At 41.5% G+C, this 18,661-nt stretch overlaps 1 protein-coding gene across 11 annotated transcripts in view; it reads left to right on the forward strand.

The window, feature by feature from the left end:
* The window catches only part of RGS6 (regulator of G protein signaling 6), a 265,022-nt gene that overhangs the window by 194,043 nt on the left and 52,318 nt on the right, over positions 1 to 18,661 (forward strand). For 10 of the 11 annotated variants that reach the window (XM_048064873.2, XM_066998673.1, XM_066998675.1 and 7 more), the window contains 9 exons: positions 289 to 339; positions 1,745 to 1,851; positions 3,919 to 3,970; positions 6,606 to 6,670; positions 9,628 to 9,704; positions 12,613 to 12,694; positions 13,230 to 13,304; positions 14,433 to 14,531; positions 15,621 to 15,682. In XM_048064873.2, the coding sequence (XP_047920830.1) occupies positions 289 to 339; positions 1,745 to 1,851; positions 3,919 to 3,970; positions 6,606 to 6,670; positions 9,628 to 9,704; positions 12,613 to 12,694; positions 13,230 to 13,304; positions 14,433 to 14,531; positions 15,621 to 15,682 (670 nt within the window). The remainder of the gene's footprint in view (positions 1 to 288; positions 340 to 1,744; positions 1,852 to 3,918; positions 3,971 to 6,605; positions 6,671 to 9,627; positions 9,705 to 12,612; positions 12,695 to 13,229; positions 13,305 to 14,432; positions 14,532 to 15,620; positions 15,683 to 18,661) is intronic. The other variant, XM_066998674.1, reaches the window with a different exon arrangement.

The raw sequence follows: 18,661 nt of genomic DNA on the forward strand, positions 1-18,661 counted from the left end.
AAGAGGTTACATGGAACCATTAAAGTAATATTTGACTTAAGGTATAGCAAGTCTGCTATTGCACAGGGGAGTACTTGGGCTTAGTACCTATCAATAAATATATAATTACAGTGTGGCACTGGAAGGACATTTTGAAATCTCAGTAGAGCTAAAAAGGAAAATGGAAAAAATTCATGTCAGTTCTTTTGTATCTCATCTCAATGTTATCTCTCTCTTGGGCTCAGAAACCTTTTGGTCTTGGTGTTCAGTGCTTTCTTTTCATTTTTCCTTTTTGTTTTGTTTTTGCAGGTGCTGATATTGTACAGTGGCTTATGAAGAACCTCAGCATTGAGGATCCAGGTAAGGTGACTATAGCTGGGGACAAACGGACCCTTAATCTGTATTGTGTGTGCGCCGTAAGACAGTAGGTACTATTTTGCTGCAGAGTGTATATACTAGACCAACAAGATGGATTTAAGCATTTGAAGAAAAGGAGGAGGAAAACAGATAAGAATCAACAACTTAATTAAGTCTAATACCTTGCACTACAACACAGAGAAAGCACTTCATAGGAGTCCTAGCCTGTCTGTGAAACTGCTGCTAGCTAAGAAAGTCTGATCTATTCTAAGGCTGTTCCCAGACCTAGAAAGGAAGTTGGTAGACGTGTGTGGTTAACCAGGTAAACACTGACAGGATTCCGTGGTGTGAAGAAAGGTAGCCATGACTGACGGGGCATGCTGGTCAAGGATGACATGGGCACTAGCACGGGATCAGATGGTGGCTGCTGATTTATTGTGTCAGATAGATAAATGGATAATGAGCCATAAACTGTGATCAGTGCATGGGTGTAGTCCAAATAGTTCACACGTCAGAGAAAACAAAATCACTTTGGCACAGCTGAGAACTATTGGAAAAAGGAAGAAATGATTTCTGCAGGTCCAGAAGTTTCTTTTTCTTTCCTGGAAAGACTAAAAATCAACAATTTATCTTGCAGTCTGTTTCTGTTGTCACCATGTAAAACCTGAAATGGAGGCAGTGTTGTCTCACATGGAGCAACCCTCTCCATACATCCCTTCTCGTGAGTCCAGTCAAATCCCAAACCTGCACTTCAGCTGCCGACAATAGATTTATTATCTGCCTGGGCACACATGATCATCTGATGTGTATTTTGCAACTCTGAGAAAGTAGGTGCAGCTTTTGACAGTTGACGTCAGTTGCAAATCTGTGCAGAGGTAGCTCTGCGGTGGTGAGGGTTGCCTTGGCAGTGCTAGCATATGCTAGCACCTCTTGCCTCAGCACCGTTACTTCTAACAAATGGCAGTGCTGCAGCATTAAGATTTCTCTTTATGAACAAAGATGCTGAATAATGTTCTGGTGCTGCAGATGTTCCTCTAATTTGGTAGAAGCAAGTGGGGTTCACTGATGGAGCAGGCTTCTTGTCAGCTGTCACCTGTGGTGGATAATCTGCTTTGAAGTGAAATTCAGATTCTAGAGCTGAATTGGTGCGTGACATTTTGTAAACACAAGAACAGCAGGTTAAACGTTTGAGTAATGTTTCATCTGTATTGTAAGGCTGCTTTCTGCTCTCCTGCTTTGCGTGATTCCACTGGAAGGTGTGAGGATGCAGCATGGGTACAACGTGGCTTGTGAGCATGAGGTCATATGCAAGTCATCACCAGACCCGCTGCTGAAAGCAGAGGATTTCACATTGTACATCTTCCTGAGGTATACCTGCTCTTTTCTCTCTTTTCCTTCTCATCCGCAGGGGAAGCAATACACTTGGGAAGTCTTATTGCTGCACAGGGTTACGTCTTTCCAATCTCAGACCACGTCCTTACCCTGAAAGATGATGGGACGTTCTATCGTTTTCAGGTTGGTGAGCCCTCAGCCTTCCTTGTGGCCCTTTCTGCTGTCTGCTGGCTACTGCAGAATTGAGTAGCCACCCTTCTGGCCAAAGTGGGCAAGGGCAAACTTTAGAGTTGGACATTTGAGCTCTAGTACAGCAGAAAATTCAGATTTTTATCCTCTCCTGGTTACAGATTGAGGTGGGAGGGGGCAAACTTCAGGCTTTAGCTCTTTTACAGAGGACGTGTGACCTTGTCAGTCACCTTAGCTGAGACACCTCTATCCCCTAGTGTCTGTGCCCCCAGATTGGATGCCTCCAGTTTTTAAAGCATCCTGTGCTTGAGTTCAATGCCCTTTCCAAAATCTGCTGCTGTCAAGTTCCTCGATAACTGAACGCTTGTGCTGCAACAACTTATTTTAGACAAATTGGTTAACTTTAAAAGAAGCTGTAAGTTCAAACCTGCTGTCTAATCTTGCAGGTTGAATGTGTGTTTTTCTGTTGCATGATCTCTGTCAGCTTCCTTATCTTTCTTGTGACATTTCTTCTATTCACTCTACCATTCTTCCTTTTTGTTTCTTTTTTGTTGTTGTTTTTGTTTATTTGTTTGTTGTTTTTTAGCTTTTATTTGAAAATCCTGTTCTCATCTTTTCATCTGCTGCTCAGGCTCTCAGACCTACTACTAACGTGGTTTTGTTATCATATAAGACCAACAGCATGGGGAAAAACAAACAAAAAAAACCCACAGGAAATCACAGACCTCCCCTTATCTCTCCGCACCTTCTGGTTACCTGGTGTCACTCAGGCTAAGATTTTTCATGACAGCCCCTTGCTTTTCACAAAGTCCTACTCCTCCTATCATGCAAGACTTGGCAGAAGCAGGGGCACTGCTGATTGCCTATTTAGTTGTATTTTTGTCCATTTTAAGAGAGATGCCATAGGAAGTTAAATTATCAAGCTGTCCCATGCAGCTCTCAAAAGCCAGATTTCAAAAGCAGAGTATCATTTAATTTCTTTTTCTTATTTTAAGCCCCTCTAAACAACATCATCAAGTAGTCTCGACTGCTTATTGACTTTTCTTTTTTCTTCCCTTATCTTTTCGTGCAATTTTGCTTACTGCTTGCCTGTTGTCGTTTCCCGCAACAGTTCTCCTCAGCAGCTTTCTGCAGAAATAACCTGATAAAATCATTTTTCTTTTCCATCATTCCACTGTTGCTGCTTTCTACATCAACATCAGTCCATCCTTTAACAGTCATCATGTTGTGAAGTTCAGGGAATATATATCAGTGAGGAACATTGAACCGTGTATTGCTGCTGGATCCCTCTGTGTTTTCTCACTGTGCCTTGGTGCAAGGAATTGTCATTATATACATGTAATGTCCTGTGCTCTTTTGTGGAATGGCATCAGTAATGCAAAACACTGTTCTGTAATTTGTGTGGTCACATTATTTTTCATTTGTGTCAAAATTGAAATACAGCTACATGTAGTAATATCTTGTAATTAATTGTAGCAACTGCAATATGGAGACCTGGACAGAAAACAAAACCAGTAAGCTCAGCAGGATTTCTGCTTTCAAAACAACTGTAATCAGAAAAGTTTTGAGTTCTGCCATCTGATTTATTTTAAAAGTGAATTGTTTTGTTGGCTGCCAACCACACCGGTAGCTGTTCCAAAAAAAGCAACTGGTGTGTGGCATGTATAAAAGGCCACAATGTTGTTTTTTTTCTCATGGTCCTAACAAAAAGAAAAGAAAAAGGTTCAGGGTGACTGTGAATTTCTGGGGAAAGAGGAGGTTCTGGGGATAAGAGGGTAAGAGGTCCATATTCAGATGAGATGGCAAGACTGTCTAAAATGTCATCAGGGTGGACATCCTCCATCAGTGTTACAGTGCCTCTACCTTCAGTGAGGAATGTTAGTGATGATACCTTTCTGGAAAAGCATCCTCACTTTTACGCAGACCTGTAGCAGTGTTTCCCCTGAGAGCAGAGACTGGGCCATAGACTTTGTGATTCTTCGGTTTGTACTCAAAATGTTTTTCTGCATCTGATTTGTTTTTCATCTCTTAAATTATGAAAATGCATATGTTGTTTCTTAGGCACCGTACTTTTGGCCTTCAAACTGCTGGGAACCAGAAAACACAGATTATGGTGAGGCTATAATTATTTCATTGCAGAAAGTTGGTACACAAAGTTTGAGACTGGGGAAAAAAAATTGTCCTTTAGCCTATGAGTTCAGTGGGGCCGGGATATTACGTACTGTTGCCTTCATTCTCCCATAGCTCTGTTCGTTTCAGCAAGATTTATGGCAAGCAGAATATTGCTCCTCGGGAATCTTAAATAATATCAGTATTGCTTTTGTGGGTGAACATACTTTGATCTGTAGCTGAATTTGATATGTTGATCAATAAAAAGTTACCTCATTTGGGCACTCATCTGGCTGATCAATAAGCCAGTATATAACTGATGACAACCCATAGTTAAGCTTCCGTGATATATGACATCAGACTTATTCCTCCTATTTTTTTTAAGATTGCCAGCTGATAGCTGGTAAAAAGAGAAGACTGAGCATGGTTTATGAGCTAATAAACTGCAGCATGGGGTATTAAACATGTGAATGCCTGCAGACAGTGATAATACATAAAGAAAATATGTCAGTATTGTTATCTTTAGCTGTCTCCGTGCAATATTGCTGTCTCTTCCAGAACTACACTTCTTTCACAGCTAAATGATAAAATCAATTGGTGCATCCTGGTGTGGCATTGGAAGAGGAAGAGAATCCATGTGCGTGCTCATAAAGCAGGAGCTTCTGGAAATGCCTCTTCTGAAATATCTCATAATCTAAGATCAGTTTATAACTCCTCCCTGAATAATCATTTTTTTCTTTCCCAGGCAATAATTACTCATCATTATGGATTCTGGAAATCATTTGCTGGGGTGGGGAAGTAGCTTGCAATGGTGTCTGTCATATGATAGTTCATTTGCAGTCTTCATCTGCAGGGAAGCTAATACAGACTTATGTGTTTATCCCAGTGAGGCGACTGCTTAGGAGAAAACGTGTTGCCGTTCATTATGTGCAAAATAATTTCCAGAATTTACAAGCAGTCACCATATATGTGTCTGAACTGTACTAAATACGTTTTCTGTAAATATCAGAATAACAATCTTAAGAGGGAAGTTCTGTTTTTTCCCGTAGTGTCTGATAAGAAACTGGGTTTCACAGTCTGGTTATTGTGCTGCAAAGGCATTGAATGGAACAATACTCCTCAAAATCAAGCCCTGTATGAGCTGATCCACAGCTGGACAAGCTGCAACTGCTGTCTGAGCCCTGTAGTGACAGATTTTCATCTATCCCACAAATCTCTCACATATGCTTATAATCAGCCTTTGCATATCAGGGGTCTGTGCAGATGGAGTCTTCCCAGGAAATAATCCCAAACTAGCAGTAGGCCCAAATAAAACTGAAATCCCAGCAGCTCTTCCTACTTTTTTATTTGCATGGATCTGCTTACGGGACAAGAATGAACTTGCTAATGGCAGGTCACTGCCTTGCATGAAGAAGTACTGCGAGTTAACTGGCTCTCAATTTATTTGGTGGTGTAAATGGCTTACAAGTGAAGTTGTTCTTGAGAAGTATGAAAATAAATATACGTGACCTGATCCCTTCTGGTTACCATGCATAATGTAGGCTCATTATATGAATGTTAAAATTATAGGAATAGCATAGAGCAGAATTACACCAAAGCACCATTTTTCTCATATTTTAAATAGAGGAGGTGCTATCCAATGAAAAACATACATGGAAGTGTCAGAAAATTGCTTTTATCAGCAAATCAAAACTCCATGGTTTTCAAAGCTGAAATTTTCTGAAAAAGATTTATTGTTGTTTTCTGTAGAGGATGCTTTGCATTCTGCCCCAGTCCAGTTTGGTACACCTCACAATTTGGTACACTGTATGATTTGTACCTGCCCCAGCAATATGAGAGAGAGGGGCAAAACACAAGGAAGCTGTACAGTTCACATCCAGATCCATCCCGTAATGAGAGCACTGAACCTCTATTATACAGTTCAGATCTGACCGTGTACTCACAGTGTGCTAGGGACCTTGTTTCAGCCCATAACGGAATGGAGCTGAGCTGGCCATCCAGCTGAGGCTGTCCAGGAGGCAGCCTGGGACTGGTTCGGTATCGTGCACCGGGCTCCTCTTGACCCTCGGGATCCCAAACCACATCGGTTTTGGCAGTGTCTGCTTATGGTGAAAAGGGAGAAGGCTTGTCTTAACAGTTTGAAATTTATATGATATGTGGATGGAGCAGATGCAAGAATGTCACATGGTACCTTTAAGATCTAGCCCATATTTCTTTTTTCATTTCAATATCCTGATTTTTTTTTGTTATTATTATTTATTTATTTTTAGGGGAAAAGAAACGCAGAGGTATGCAAGGCTGCTCACTTTGGCAGGCATATTTCTAAAGTGCTGAAAGGAGCAGCTTGCTAATGCTAAATCTTTTACCAGCCCCAGAAGTAATTGTGCCTTTCTCAGATGTCTCATTAGGTCCTGGCATCTACTCTCAGCACTTTTAAATGAGATATCCCAGATGTTTAAGGCCTCTGAGATAGCTAGCATATAATGTCAGCTGCGTATTTAGCCCTCTCACTCCTTGGTTCGTGTTGCCTTCTGATGAGAAGGAACAATAATGGACCAATGTTATTATTATTTTATTTTTTTAAGAACTTGTACTTATAATCTGTCTGTAATTGTTTTCCGTTCTGTTTCTCCCTTTAGCCATCTATCTTTGCAAACGGACCATGCAGAACAAAGCCAGGCTGGAGCTGGCAGATTATGAAGCCGTAGGTACACTGCTGCTAGACTTTGAAGTGTGGGGGTACAGGGGGAGGGCTTTGTTTGCCAACTGAACGGTGCAATTTTATGCTTTGGGGTCAGCCTTTCCTGTGTCTTTTTTTTTTTTTTTTTTGAGTTGTCAGAATTGTGTGAAGGTTGATCTGGAGTCAACATCAGGCGTGTGAATGGGGAATGTCACTGGCTTCGCAGCATCTCCAGTTAAAGCATCTGCTATTGTAGCCAGCCCTCCAAGACTGCAGCAAATAACACAAAAGCTCACATAGGTCTTTTGTTTCCAGTTAACAGGTCCTGTTTTATATAGCAGATACCAACACACGAAATGGTGGATTTTCGGGTGCATTACTAAGTAATTAAGCTGCTAATGACCCGTAGCATACAGCTACAGACCTTAAAGGGAAAGTCTTCAGATAGTAAGCTTGGACTGTGTTTTCAGTACACTATGTAAGAATAACGAACCAGGCTTATTCAGGGAATGTTTTCTGTTATGAAGTTATTATCCAAAAAAATATCCCCAAATTCAGCTTCAGATAGTGCAGGGTTTGGGTCTATAGGAATAGGAAAATGGAGGCAGCAGGGGTAGGGTTGGAATGGGTTTCTTTGCATTCTGGCAGTGTAGCGCTGACCAGCTGAATTTTCTTTCTATCATACAACCTTTTTCTTGCTTTCTATTTCAACAGTGTAACAGGTGAATTTCCAGTGTGGGGTTTTTCAGTGGAGAGTTTGTGTACAAAACTGGTTCTAGTGGACTCGTGTGTTCAGGTTTATTATGATGAACACATTTGTATTGCATATGTTGCAAGTTTTTTTTTCCTAGAATAAACTTTTTATTTCTTTCATGCCTTCTACAATTTTGGGTCTTCTGTACATACAGATATGCATATATACCATTTGGTCCTTCCAGTGAAGAGCATGCAAAAATTGGCACTTGTCTAATGTATCCAGACTTCCCATGAGTTCTTATCTCAAAGCACAGACATAAAGGAAGGAATATAATAGTCCATATGCATTTATACCTCATTTTGCTGAATTTTTCCTTCTGCATATTGTTGATTTCATTATTAAAACCATTAAAATTGCTCACAGCCAACCAATTAACTTGTAAGTACTCTAAAGATCTATCATAAAGCAAAAAAAGGCTGTTCAGCAACACACACTCCCACACACATGCAGTGAGGCTATGACTAAGTACTTTTGCACATCATTGTCTTCTGAGAGTAGCAATGCACCAGTGATGGCAAATAATTAGATCTTGGCAGTCTCTCATTTTTCTTGTGAATATTGCATTGCACGATTAGAGATCACTTCTGCATTCAAAGTTTGCTCTCTTAATTAAAGACGATCAGATAAGTACAGCACCAACTCTTCCTAGTCATTATGGGAGCTGAAGCAGACCCAGCAATGGAGATGTAAGCTGAACACAAGTGAGAGAAACAGGCATACGGGAATGGGAAGGAATTCCGTATGTTTAATATGATTTTTTTTTTTGGTGATTTAGCATAGGATGCTTCTCTGCAGACATCAGCACTGACCTGGCATTTCCAAAAAGAATCACTAAAAAGCATCTCGGGACAGCATCTCGGTTGAGGTTCTGCTTGAACCACTCATAGGCACCTACCCCCAGTTTATAGTGCTAAAGCAGGGTTCTTCATTATATGATTAAGCTTGCATGATTGCATTTAGCTTAGTTTATAATTGGCCAAACATAAGCATGATTCAAATAATGCTTCACTTGGTGACGTTTCATTGGCTTCAGCATGTTTACTCCAGAGGGCACATGTGAACATGATTTAAAATATTAAAAAAATCAAACCCACAAAAATTGTTTTTGCAGATATTACAAGTAGTTCACAGTAAAGGAAATCATCGCAGCTCAGCGCAGCTGTAAAACATCTGCTTAACTGTTTTCCTCCATGTATAAGACTGAAACTCTTGAGCGGACTTGATGGTAACTGAGTCAAGCTATGTGTTATATGACAGTTCAAAGTGAAATTTGGGAGAGTTCTCCTAGCATTGAAATGCTTGTGCTTAAACATTTTCTTGAACTAAAGAGAATAGACGTAGCAAGAACAGCAGCAGAACTAATAGCGTTCATTTTCAAGGAAAATTTGGAACAGTTGAACCAGCTGTAATGGTTAAGAGAGTTGGGTTAATGGTCTCATAGGCCTCTTTCTCCAAGCAGTTGTGGATATGTGATTTTGGGGTGCCATTCGTGCCTGAAGTTCTGGCCATGTCCCGAGTTTGACCTTGAGCTGTGAGAATGTCACATCCATCTCCAAATGTGCAGGTCATGATGCTCTCCGTAATGGATCTAGACCAGAGCTCTTACTTCAGACGCAGAGAAAGGCTGCATCTGGATCTGGTCCCTACAGTTAGCTATTTTCATTGTGGAGACAAACAAGCTATTTCCTTTTGTGAATCATCCTGGCAATTCCCGGACTTGAGTGCTGTGCAGCTGCGCAGCGCTCTCAGCAGTGACCAGGGCTGAGCAGAGCGAGGGATGCTCGGGCTTTGCACCTTAGCAAAAGCCTGAAGAGAAGAGAGCAGAGGGGGGAGGAAGGGAAAGTGGGAAGAGAAGTAAATGTGCAGGTGGCAGCCATCTGCTCTCAGAAATGAAAGTTGTCAGCTTTGCAAATCTTCTCAGTACTATCTTTTGGGAACAGGTCCATCATTATTTTACTAATAGAGCTCAGGCTGTCTTCATCACACTCTATTACTTCTCCTGACAGGGTTCTCTTGGCTGCAGACTGAAAAGATGTGTCAAAACCTTGCTTTACCTATGGGATAATTCACCTGAAACCAGTGCTGACTTCCATGTCTTGAATTTTCCAGCTTAAAAAAAAAAAATAAAAGAACAAAATAAACTCCCAACATGCTAACTATGCTCTCAAGCAATTGCTATAATTACCAGAATTAATTGTTCTCTACTATTTTCATCTTTTGTCAGGAAAACTTAGCAAGACTTCAGAGAGCATTTGCAAGGAAGTGGGAATTCATCTTCATGCAAGCTGAGGCCCAAGTGAAGTGAGTAGTCCTGGAGCAGAACTGCACCAGTATCTGGGGCTGGGTAGCGAGGGGGACTCTGTGAGGATATAACTTCTCTGCCACTGTCTTTACTGCAACTAAGCAGTGTGTAGAAATGTTGGTCAGGAGTTCCTGAGCCTGAGTTGTCTATGTGAGGTTGAGCGATTCACTTGCACATTCTGCTTCTACTTTGGTATAGTATTTTTGTTTCGAATAAATGGAAAAAACAAAACCCTGTCGTCTGTCTGTGTAACTCTGTGCTTAAACATTTTAGAGTTTATAAACCCTATTACTTAAAAGTACTTTTATAAAGGTGGTATTTACAGCAGACTGTACTTGGTTTTCTCATTTATACCATTCCCCAGGCAGCTCAGTTGTACGTCTGTTCTCTGCTCTGCAGCTTGTGCTCCTAACTGTGTGGAGATTTGGGTGCCGCTTACGTGAAGCTTACTCAAATGTAATACTTTTCTTCCCACCTTCCACATATAATTGAAACCCACATTTTTTCACATCTTTCTGAAAACAGTTCAATGTTTTTAGCGTGTTTTAATTAGTGCAGCAAAATGGGTATGGTCCAGGGTTTCTAGACTAGTGTACTTAAAAGCCCCTGCGTCCATTTTGTACGTGTAATTGTCACCAGTAAAATCGAAAGGTTGATGAAGAAGAGAACATCAGAACACCAGTACTGACAGTCTGTATCACTAGAAAGAACTTGCATTTTCAGCATCAGATGCTAAAAAGTTAAGGAATATTATTTCTTGAGGGTGTGGCTGAGGGATCGGTCTCTATCTTTGATTAACTCGTTGGAATTTTGATTAATTCTTTCCTTAATCATCTTGTAATTACACACTATTTAAGCACATGATAATTATCCTCAAAATAACAAAGTAATTAAGGGATTTTTTTTTCTGAACAGAATACCAGCATTCTGTTTAGAAGAGAAAATTAGAAGTTACAATAGTAATTGTACTTTCAGTTACGTAAAGGTTTGTTGTCAAGAGGAAAAAAAATCTAAGTCAAAACAATTCTGTACTCTGTCTACAGCATAAATGATCACCTAAGAAAGAAATTTAAATTCCGATTTTTTTTATGTGGTCACCGTTACTTATTCATTTTTTCATGAAGAAAAGTTGGGTTGGAATTCACGGTGTAATGCATGGCAGCAAATTAATAAAAAGAGAAAACAAAAACACCTGGAAACCTTTCTCTGGTTATCAAGCTCTGCTCTGGCTCCCACATCTTTGTTTGCACACAGGATTTCCACTCATATACCAACCTTCAGGTTGTACACAGTAAATGAGGGACAGCACAAAGTGAGGAGAACATCAATGACAACACAGTGTTTTCAAAGCAAAACACCTTCTGAGGGAAACTTGTTGTAGTGCTCAAAAACTGCAGCCACAGAGCATCTAGGTATGTTGCATCTTTACCATAGTTTGAAATGTGGAACACTGAGTTATCAGTAAGTTTGGGGACAGGAGCCAAGAACCTGCGTCTAGCACAAAGCACCCATGTAGACAATTCTTGAAGCCTCTGAAGAGTCTCTCTGGTTCATGTGTGCTCTGCAGTGTGATGCTGGCAGAAGGCTTCATCTTCCTCTTTGGTTAGGCACGAAGGCTGCTCAGAAGAAGTGGTTTTGGGTTGGGTGCCTGTGCTTGCTACTCAGCTCAGTACAGTGACTGCTGTCTGGTGGCTGTTCTGTCTTTTGTGTGGGGACAGAGCTCATGCAGAGCTGCTTTCTCATCTCATCTTTTTCAGAGAGGGACACACAGCTGTGGAGGACTCAAGGTTTTAGTGGGGAGGGAAGGGGTGCTCAGAAACTTCAGTTTCTGTCCCCCATTTCCTATCCGATACGTTTCTAGCACAGACTCAGCTGTGCTCCTCCACAAGAAAAACAGGAGAGGGGAGAACCTGATGGTCAGAAATTCTAGATTGCGTGGGTTTTTTTGCCCTCGCTGCTTTCATTATGCCCGGTGGCAGCGGTGCAGGAAGGCGGCACGGGAACACTGTCAGCTTCTCAAGTCTGCTCTGGAGGCGAGGGCAGTTCCTCCTCCCGTGTCTCATCTAGTCTCTCTGCAGGCGGGTTTTGCAAGCTGGTGGTGATTTTGCTGTGCTCACGTGTAGAGCAGAGCACCAGATGTGAATTGCTAGATGCCGCTGAGAGGTAGGGGAGCAGCTGCTTTGAACAACCTCCAGTGGCCTTTGATGTGTGCGCTTTGAGTGAGCTGATGTACTGGCTGCATCAGGGCTGAAATTACCGAGTTACGCCCGTGCCAACGCAATCACGTGTCTTCAGATGAGTGCTGGCTTGCACGGCGCCATGCGGCAAGTTCGGCTCCTGTCCCTTGGTGCTGGCACCCTGTCCTCTGCCAGCACCAGGACAGGCAGAGCCAGTCTGTTGGAATCCCCAAGGAGGGTGGCCACAAGCGCTGCCTGTGCTGTCGCTGCTGGTGATGCCTCAGATAGCTGCCCCCTAGGAGTCTGTGGTCATAGCAGTGGTGCCACTGGGTGCAACAGAGACTACCAAGGCGGGCCTACACCTGGAGTAAAGAGGTGCCGAGAGGTGCAGACCAGGTGGTGTTGGCAGAGCCAAAGCCAAATGTGAACTTCCAGGTCTGGGGATAGAGTGTCAGGAAAGGGCATTTTCCTCACAATATGGAGAAAAAAACAGATGTTAAGCTAAATTTTCCATCTTAATAGGAAATTTTTTCTTGATACATATTGGAGTAAGCATCAGTAACATATTTCGTTCATGACACATGTTCTTGCAAGACAGCGTGTGACATTTCTATACCAAAAAATGTGGTTTTCTAAACATTTCTTGTGAGTTAAAAACCCCAGCTAGGAAATATAACAAGGAAGAAAACAGTCGTTGTGTGGTGACTCATGTTTATGCTTTTGTTTTCAGAATCGACAGGAAAAAGGATAAAACAGAAAGGAAAATTTTGGACAGCCAGGAGAGAGCATTCTGGGATGTGCACAGGCCTGTGGTAAAGCTCTTTTTAAATGATGAGGCTTTCCAGGTTTTGACAGGAAAGTTTTAATACTAGTAAACACTGTGCCATGAATTGCACAAAGATACTGCCTTTAAAGTCACCACATGGGTTTTCCTCACAATTCAAAACAAGTTGCTACAAGATTATTACAGACATTTTAGGTTTGTGCATGCATGGAATTATTGACTTGGAAATATACGATAAATGTGAAGTTTTGAAGATGTTTTTTGTACATGTGAAAGAAAAGCAGCTTACCCGGTTTGGCACAGGCTTCCTAGAAAAAGCTCTACTCTTAGCTGAGGTATTTCCTCTTAGTGCCAAAGTTATGAGCAAATGGATTTGATGCTGAGATGCCAACTTTGGGTATATGCACTCTCTTGTTTAGCAAGCATAATTTATGGGATGCAAACTTAAGGAAAGACTTCCAGACAAGATCTAACTGTATATTTTAGAAAGGTAAGGTAGCATGTACGTTGTAAACACAAAAAAGTAATATGATAACCATCTTTTTTTAACCGTCTCTTTTCAGCCAGGTTGTGTAAACACCACAGAAATGGACATTAGAAAGTGTCGTCGTATGAAAAACCCACAGAAGGTTAAAAAGGTCAGTTTGAGTTTCTGGTTTTCTTTATTTTTAATGTAAATCACACTTGACACCTATAGTATATCAGATTTCCATAATAGAAACGAAAAGTGGTTTGCAAGCATCAGTTCATTTTTGATCTAATTGGTGAATTTACTATTGCAATTTTACCAACAGAGAGGTACAGACCGAGTGACTGGCAAAGCTGAGAAGGGTATAAGAAGCTCTGTGCCCCAAATGTCTGCTGGCTTTGCACTCCCATAAAACTAAAGTCAATTGGCAAAAGTGCCTAGGTACCATTTTTCAGAAGTTATTTGGGCACAGGTTTTTCAGAGCTGTTTACCTGTCTTAATCATTTCAAAGGCTTGAACGTTAGCAGCTTGGGTGCCTTTGACTTCCAGCAGGTCTTAGCTCTTGTATGTATATATTGGTTCTGGAGGTGACACCAGATTCCTAACTTGCTTTGGTAGTTAAGTTGCAGAAGAGCTATTCACGTCTCTTTTGAACATTAAATAAAAAGCAGACATACTGAATGACAGGGTAGTTGGTATTACTTTCAGTGCAAGTCTCTGTCCAGAAAACAAATGGCTACAAGTCAGTCTGTAGGTTATCCAGATGTGTAGTAGTTTTGTGACAAGAAATTCAACCAAATGGAAGAAAGTGCCCTCTGATTGTGTTCTAGTGCTTTCTTTCTCCACTTGCTTCACCACGGTGATCATTCCCAGGTTTCATCCAGCAAATATTGGCAGCTGCAGCCCTCAGAGCTCCTAAAAATTATCATCTGCATCTTAATATTTAAGATAAATCTTTCTCTACTTACTGTGAAACAGACCTATAGGTTGCAGTAGCACAGATCAGCCACCTCACACATAATGGGAAGGTCTCAGGTGAGAGAGTTTTGCTGGAAAGCAGGCTGTGCAGGAAGCCCCAAGCATCCTGCTGGCATGCCTGCAGATGTCCCAAGTGCAGGCATCTGCAGCGCAGTCAGATCTGTCAGTTTTGCTCCAGGCTGAATGATTGTTGACCTGCATGAAAATAAACAGTAGGAAATTGTTGGCTTGTTATCTTACTGTTTTGCGTACTGCAATTCTCCTCATTGCATAACAGGGAAAAAGGCCATAATCTCTTCTGTTTACTGGTTCCCTGCAGTCAGTGTATGGGGTTACAGAGGAGTCTCAGCCCCAAAGCCCCGTACACATGCCCTCCCAACCTGTACGCAAAACTACGAAAGAGGATTTCCGGAAACAGGTAAGAATATGGCTATGTGGCAACTCTCTTGAGACTGAGTGCATCTAGAAAAGTCAGACAACTGTTACCGGCGGGATGGAGCATTAATGTTATTGAGAAATCAGTAAAACTGATTGTTTTTTTTTTAACTGTGCTTGATCTTCATGTGCTTTATGTAAAGCAGTAAGTATTTAAAGATGCATATTAATTGTGCAGTGATGTGATGATACATGTTGTGGGCAGTACTGACCTTTGACTCTAGTGTTACTCTGTCTGTGGGCGAGTAGACAGATTAATTTCCAGATCACCGAGGATGTCAGAAAAGTGGACATCGACAAAGGCTAGGGAAGAAAACAGCGTGCCCAAAGCACAGGCTGGGGGTGGGCAAGGTAAAGCATCTTTCAGTGTGTGACTGTTACAGGCTGTACTGTCGAAGCTTTCGGGGAACTGGGAAAAATCACTGTGAAGAATGAAAACTGAGAATCACTCTGAGGAACGGCCAGCCAACTTGTGTGTTCTTGCCCCTTGTCAGGGAGCTCTTCCTCAAAATTGCTTTACTGAAGCAAACAGCACTCACTGAACTATGGACAAGATTCGATGGGTCAGCATTTTGGTAAAGGCAGCGTTAGACGTGTTTCTTAGGCTGCCAGTTTTAGGGTCATCTTCTGAACTAAGTCTGAACACTACATTTCTTGAGCTTTTTCCATTGTAGGCAATGTAGGCTGCAGAGCACTGTGAAGAACTATTTTATAGCACAGTACAGGTGTACTGTAAAATCATGACTTTCTTGGTTAGAGAGATGAAAGTGTCTCGTATAAAATGAGGATCACATTGCACCCTGAGTTATCTAGGAACCTCAGCTCCAGCTATGTGCCTTTCCTACTTTTAAATATTTCTTGGGAAGCTCCCCTTAGGGACTTTGCCACGTGAAATGGAGCCTTCTCATGGAAGCAGCTAATAAGCTGCTTCTACTACCTAGGGAAGAGTCTCATTTCTTTCTGAGTTACTTTCAAGCTCTTTGGAATGAGAAATCAATAGCGTGTTGGGATATGATCAATGCATGCTGTGGAGCTCCTGGATTCTTAATGTCCTTGTCATCTCTCTCCTCAGATAACTTTTCTGAATCTGCAGATAGACAGGCATTGTTTAAAGATGTCCAAAGTAGCAGAAAGGTAAGTGTTGCTATTTTCATTATTTCCCATTACTTCCTCATCTCAAAACTGGCGTTTCCAGAAACAGCAAGTGGGCCGGAACACACAAAGGCTGGTCCCATTCCTGTGCAGCAAATCCTTCTCCCTCATTGCCCAACCATACTGCCTGTCTGCTGACCACTGACACTTGGCATTCACCCTTCTGCCACTGAAGGCAGAAAAAAATAGGTGAAAAATGAGTATGTTGTTGTACTGTAAAAGCAAAAGAAATGACTCACAAAAGAAAGAACCATTGCAGGGCTTTTGTTTCCCACTCCTTCACAAGTCTAGAGCTCATTTGCAGAAAAGTCTTTCCTCTTTTGGTTTAAAAACATCCATTTTTCCTTTGTGGGTTACCTCTGAATGTTCATCTCCTGTTAGACTGGTACTGTGTTTGCATCTTGCTGTGTGTGGTGTTTGTATGCATATTGGAGTTTATTCCTACTGGGGTTGTAGGGCCAGTTTCTGCTCTCACTTACTCACATGAAACCCTATGGAAAGTACTAGGTTTGTATCTGGACTTCCCAAGGTAGTGTTTTATAGAAGTAGATTTCTCACAGAGGCAAATCAAGGCACAATTTGGCTTGCAGAAAATTTAGTCCTGATAGGAAACTATGAACAAGTAAAGAACAAGCTCAAATTTAGCTTCCTGAGAATGACTGCTCCTTTACTCAGATAGATGTAAATTTTGCACATTTGCAGTAAAATCGTTGATACAAATATGGGGATCAGCACGGTTTTCAGTAACTGCTTTTAGAGTAAAACTGTCTTGAACATGATGGGTGTGATAAGGGCTGATTTCTTATGGAGAAATAACAGAAGATTTTTTATTTAAACAAATTAAAATGAGATTACCCTATAAAATTTTGTGCTCTGCCATGCCTGCTCCTGTAATTACGATGTGTACACTACACTAGGCAAATTACATAGCAAGAGCTCAACAGTAAGTTCCTAGTAGCTTATAAAGTTTAACAATTTAAATGAAAATTTATCCAGTTAAAAAGGAAATATTCAGAGGCTTCCTGAAATCCTGCATACGCTATTTTGTTCTATTGAATATAGCACATTCATATTTATGTTTTGGGCTTTCTGGTTGTGTTCTGATAAATTTTTCCTTTACCAAAAAATGTAATTTTTGTATTGAATTTACTTACATTGACCTTAATATACGGAGACTAATAATTTCCAGGCTGGTAATTTGCAAACAAGTGGTTGTGTTTCGCTTGAATTTTTTCTAGGTAGGTATTTTTTCAGTAAGATGGGCTCACTAAAAGTCATTGACTTCTGAACATCAGGTCCTGTCCACATAGCAGGACCGATATAACTTGAACCTGTTGTTCAAGTTATACTGACTTTACAAATGTCGATGACAAAAAAAAAATCTATTAGTTTTCAATAAAACTGGACAAAAAACAATTGTCCTGGTCTGGAAGGGCTTAGGGCTCTTTGTGCAGTGGCTGTGGGTGGCAGCAATGCTGGAGGGTCCCAGGCTGTAGTGTTGCAGGGCTTGGCATGAGAAGCAGCAGGGAGGGCAGCCTGGAGATGCGTGGTCAAGGAGCAGGAGGGAAGGGATGGGAATGGGCTGATGGGTCAAGAGGCTCAGCAGTGGTGGGGATGGGTGGGGGGAAATGAGTTCAGACGGCCTAAGTTGATCTGTTGCCTGAAATGAAACCTGTGTGGCCTGAAAGCTGCATGTAAAGCATTGAATGCACACTCCATGAGCATATCTGTCGAATAAGGAGGTGCTGTTACTAGTTAAGGCACTTTTCAGGCTGGGCTCAGCTTTTGGGCCAGAGGCATCCCTCACCTGCTCCAGGCACCTGGGAAACAGTTCATCTTTCTTCCACATCCTTTCTCCCGACTTGGGAGACCTGGATGCTGTCAGTTGTAGGATTTGGCAATGAGATTTGACAACTCTTGAGCAAAACTGAATAAATTCTACCTACTATTTTCCTTGACTGCATCAGGTAGTGTTGATGCAATCCCAATACACGAGGCGTTATAGAAATGGCTGGGAAAACCTGAGCATCTTCCTACCGGAAGTAATCTCAGCTCCCTGGTTGAAAATCTGTCACAAATCCGTGTTAACTCTCATAGTTTCCCAAAATTATTGTGAGGGCTCAGCAGGGCCCCCTGATTGCGAGGCTGTCAGGTTCCCAGTGCAAGCTCTGCACCCTTCAGCGAACTCTTAACCACCATCTCTTCTGCCAGAATTACATTGCAGCACCTGAAAGGCCAAAAGTCCAGGTTTGCATTTTGGCAGAAATGCTTTCCCGTAGGATTCCCACTGTAGCCTCGTTTAGACAACGAGACAATGATTCAGCTGCTGTCATTATACTGAATCAGCAAAATGTGTTCAGCAAATCCTCCCTTGTTTCATTTAATGTAGCTTTTTTTTCCCCTTTAATTTTTGCTGGTACTTTTCTTAGCACCTCTGATGCTGCCTGATTATTTTATTAGGAGCAATTCAAAATTTCGCAGCAGACACCTCCTGGTTGATCCTTTTTGTTGTTGTTTTTTTTTTTTTTAAACCAACCCTCTCTCTCATTGATGTGTCAGGAATTGCTGCTCTCTGAAATTGGACGCTGCTCTCTCCTCCAACCCTTGACCCACAGCAGTCATGAAATGTAATTAATGAAATGAGATGAGACAGCCCTGAGTGCCCTGAGGGGCAACGGGAACCTGCTGTGGTTACAAAAGTGTATGATTTTAATGCCTCATGATACGAGCTAGGACAAACAAAAAGAAGTAATTACTGCAGAACAGGTCAGGGAAACTTTCTGCCTTTTGTGGCCCTTTGTTTCACAGGGTCTTTTCGTGCTCTTGCCTTTTTGAGATGTGGAAGACCAGAGGTAAAGTGACCATGGACAATCACAGTGAAAGTAGATTAGTTGTTCAGTATGGTGCGACTCAATTAACTTATTTAATTAGTTGTCAGACAGAGACAGAAAAATGAAAAAG

The sequence above is a fragment of the Anser cygnoides genome, chromosome 5 (genome assembly GCF_040182565.1).
Source record: "Anser cygnoides isolate HZ-2024a breed goose chromosome 5, Taihu_goose_T2T_genome, whole genome shotgun sequence".
Taxonomy (NCBI): domain Eukaryota; kingdom Metazoa; phylum Chordata; class Aves; order Anseriformes; family Anatidae; genus Anser; species Anser cygnoides.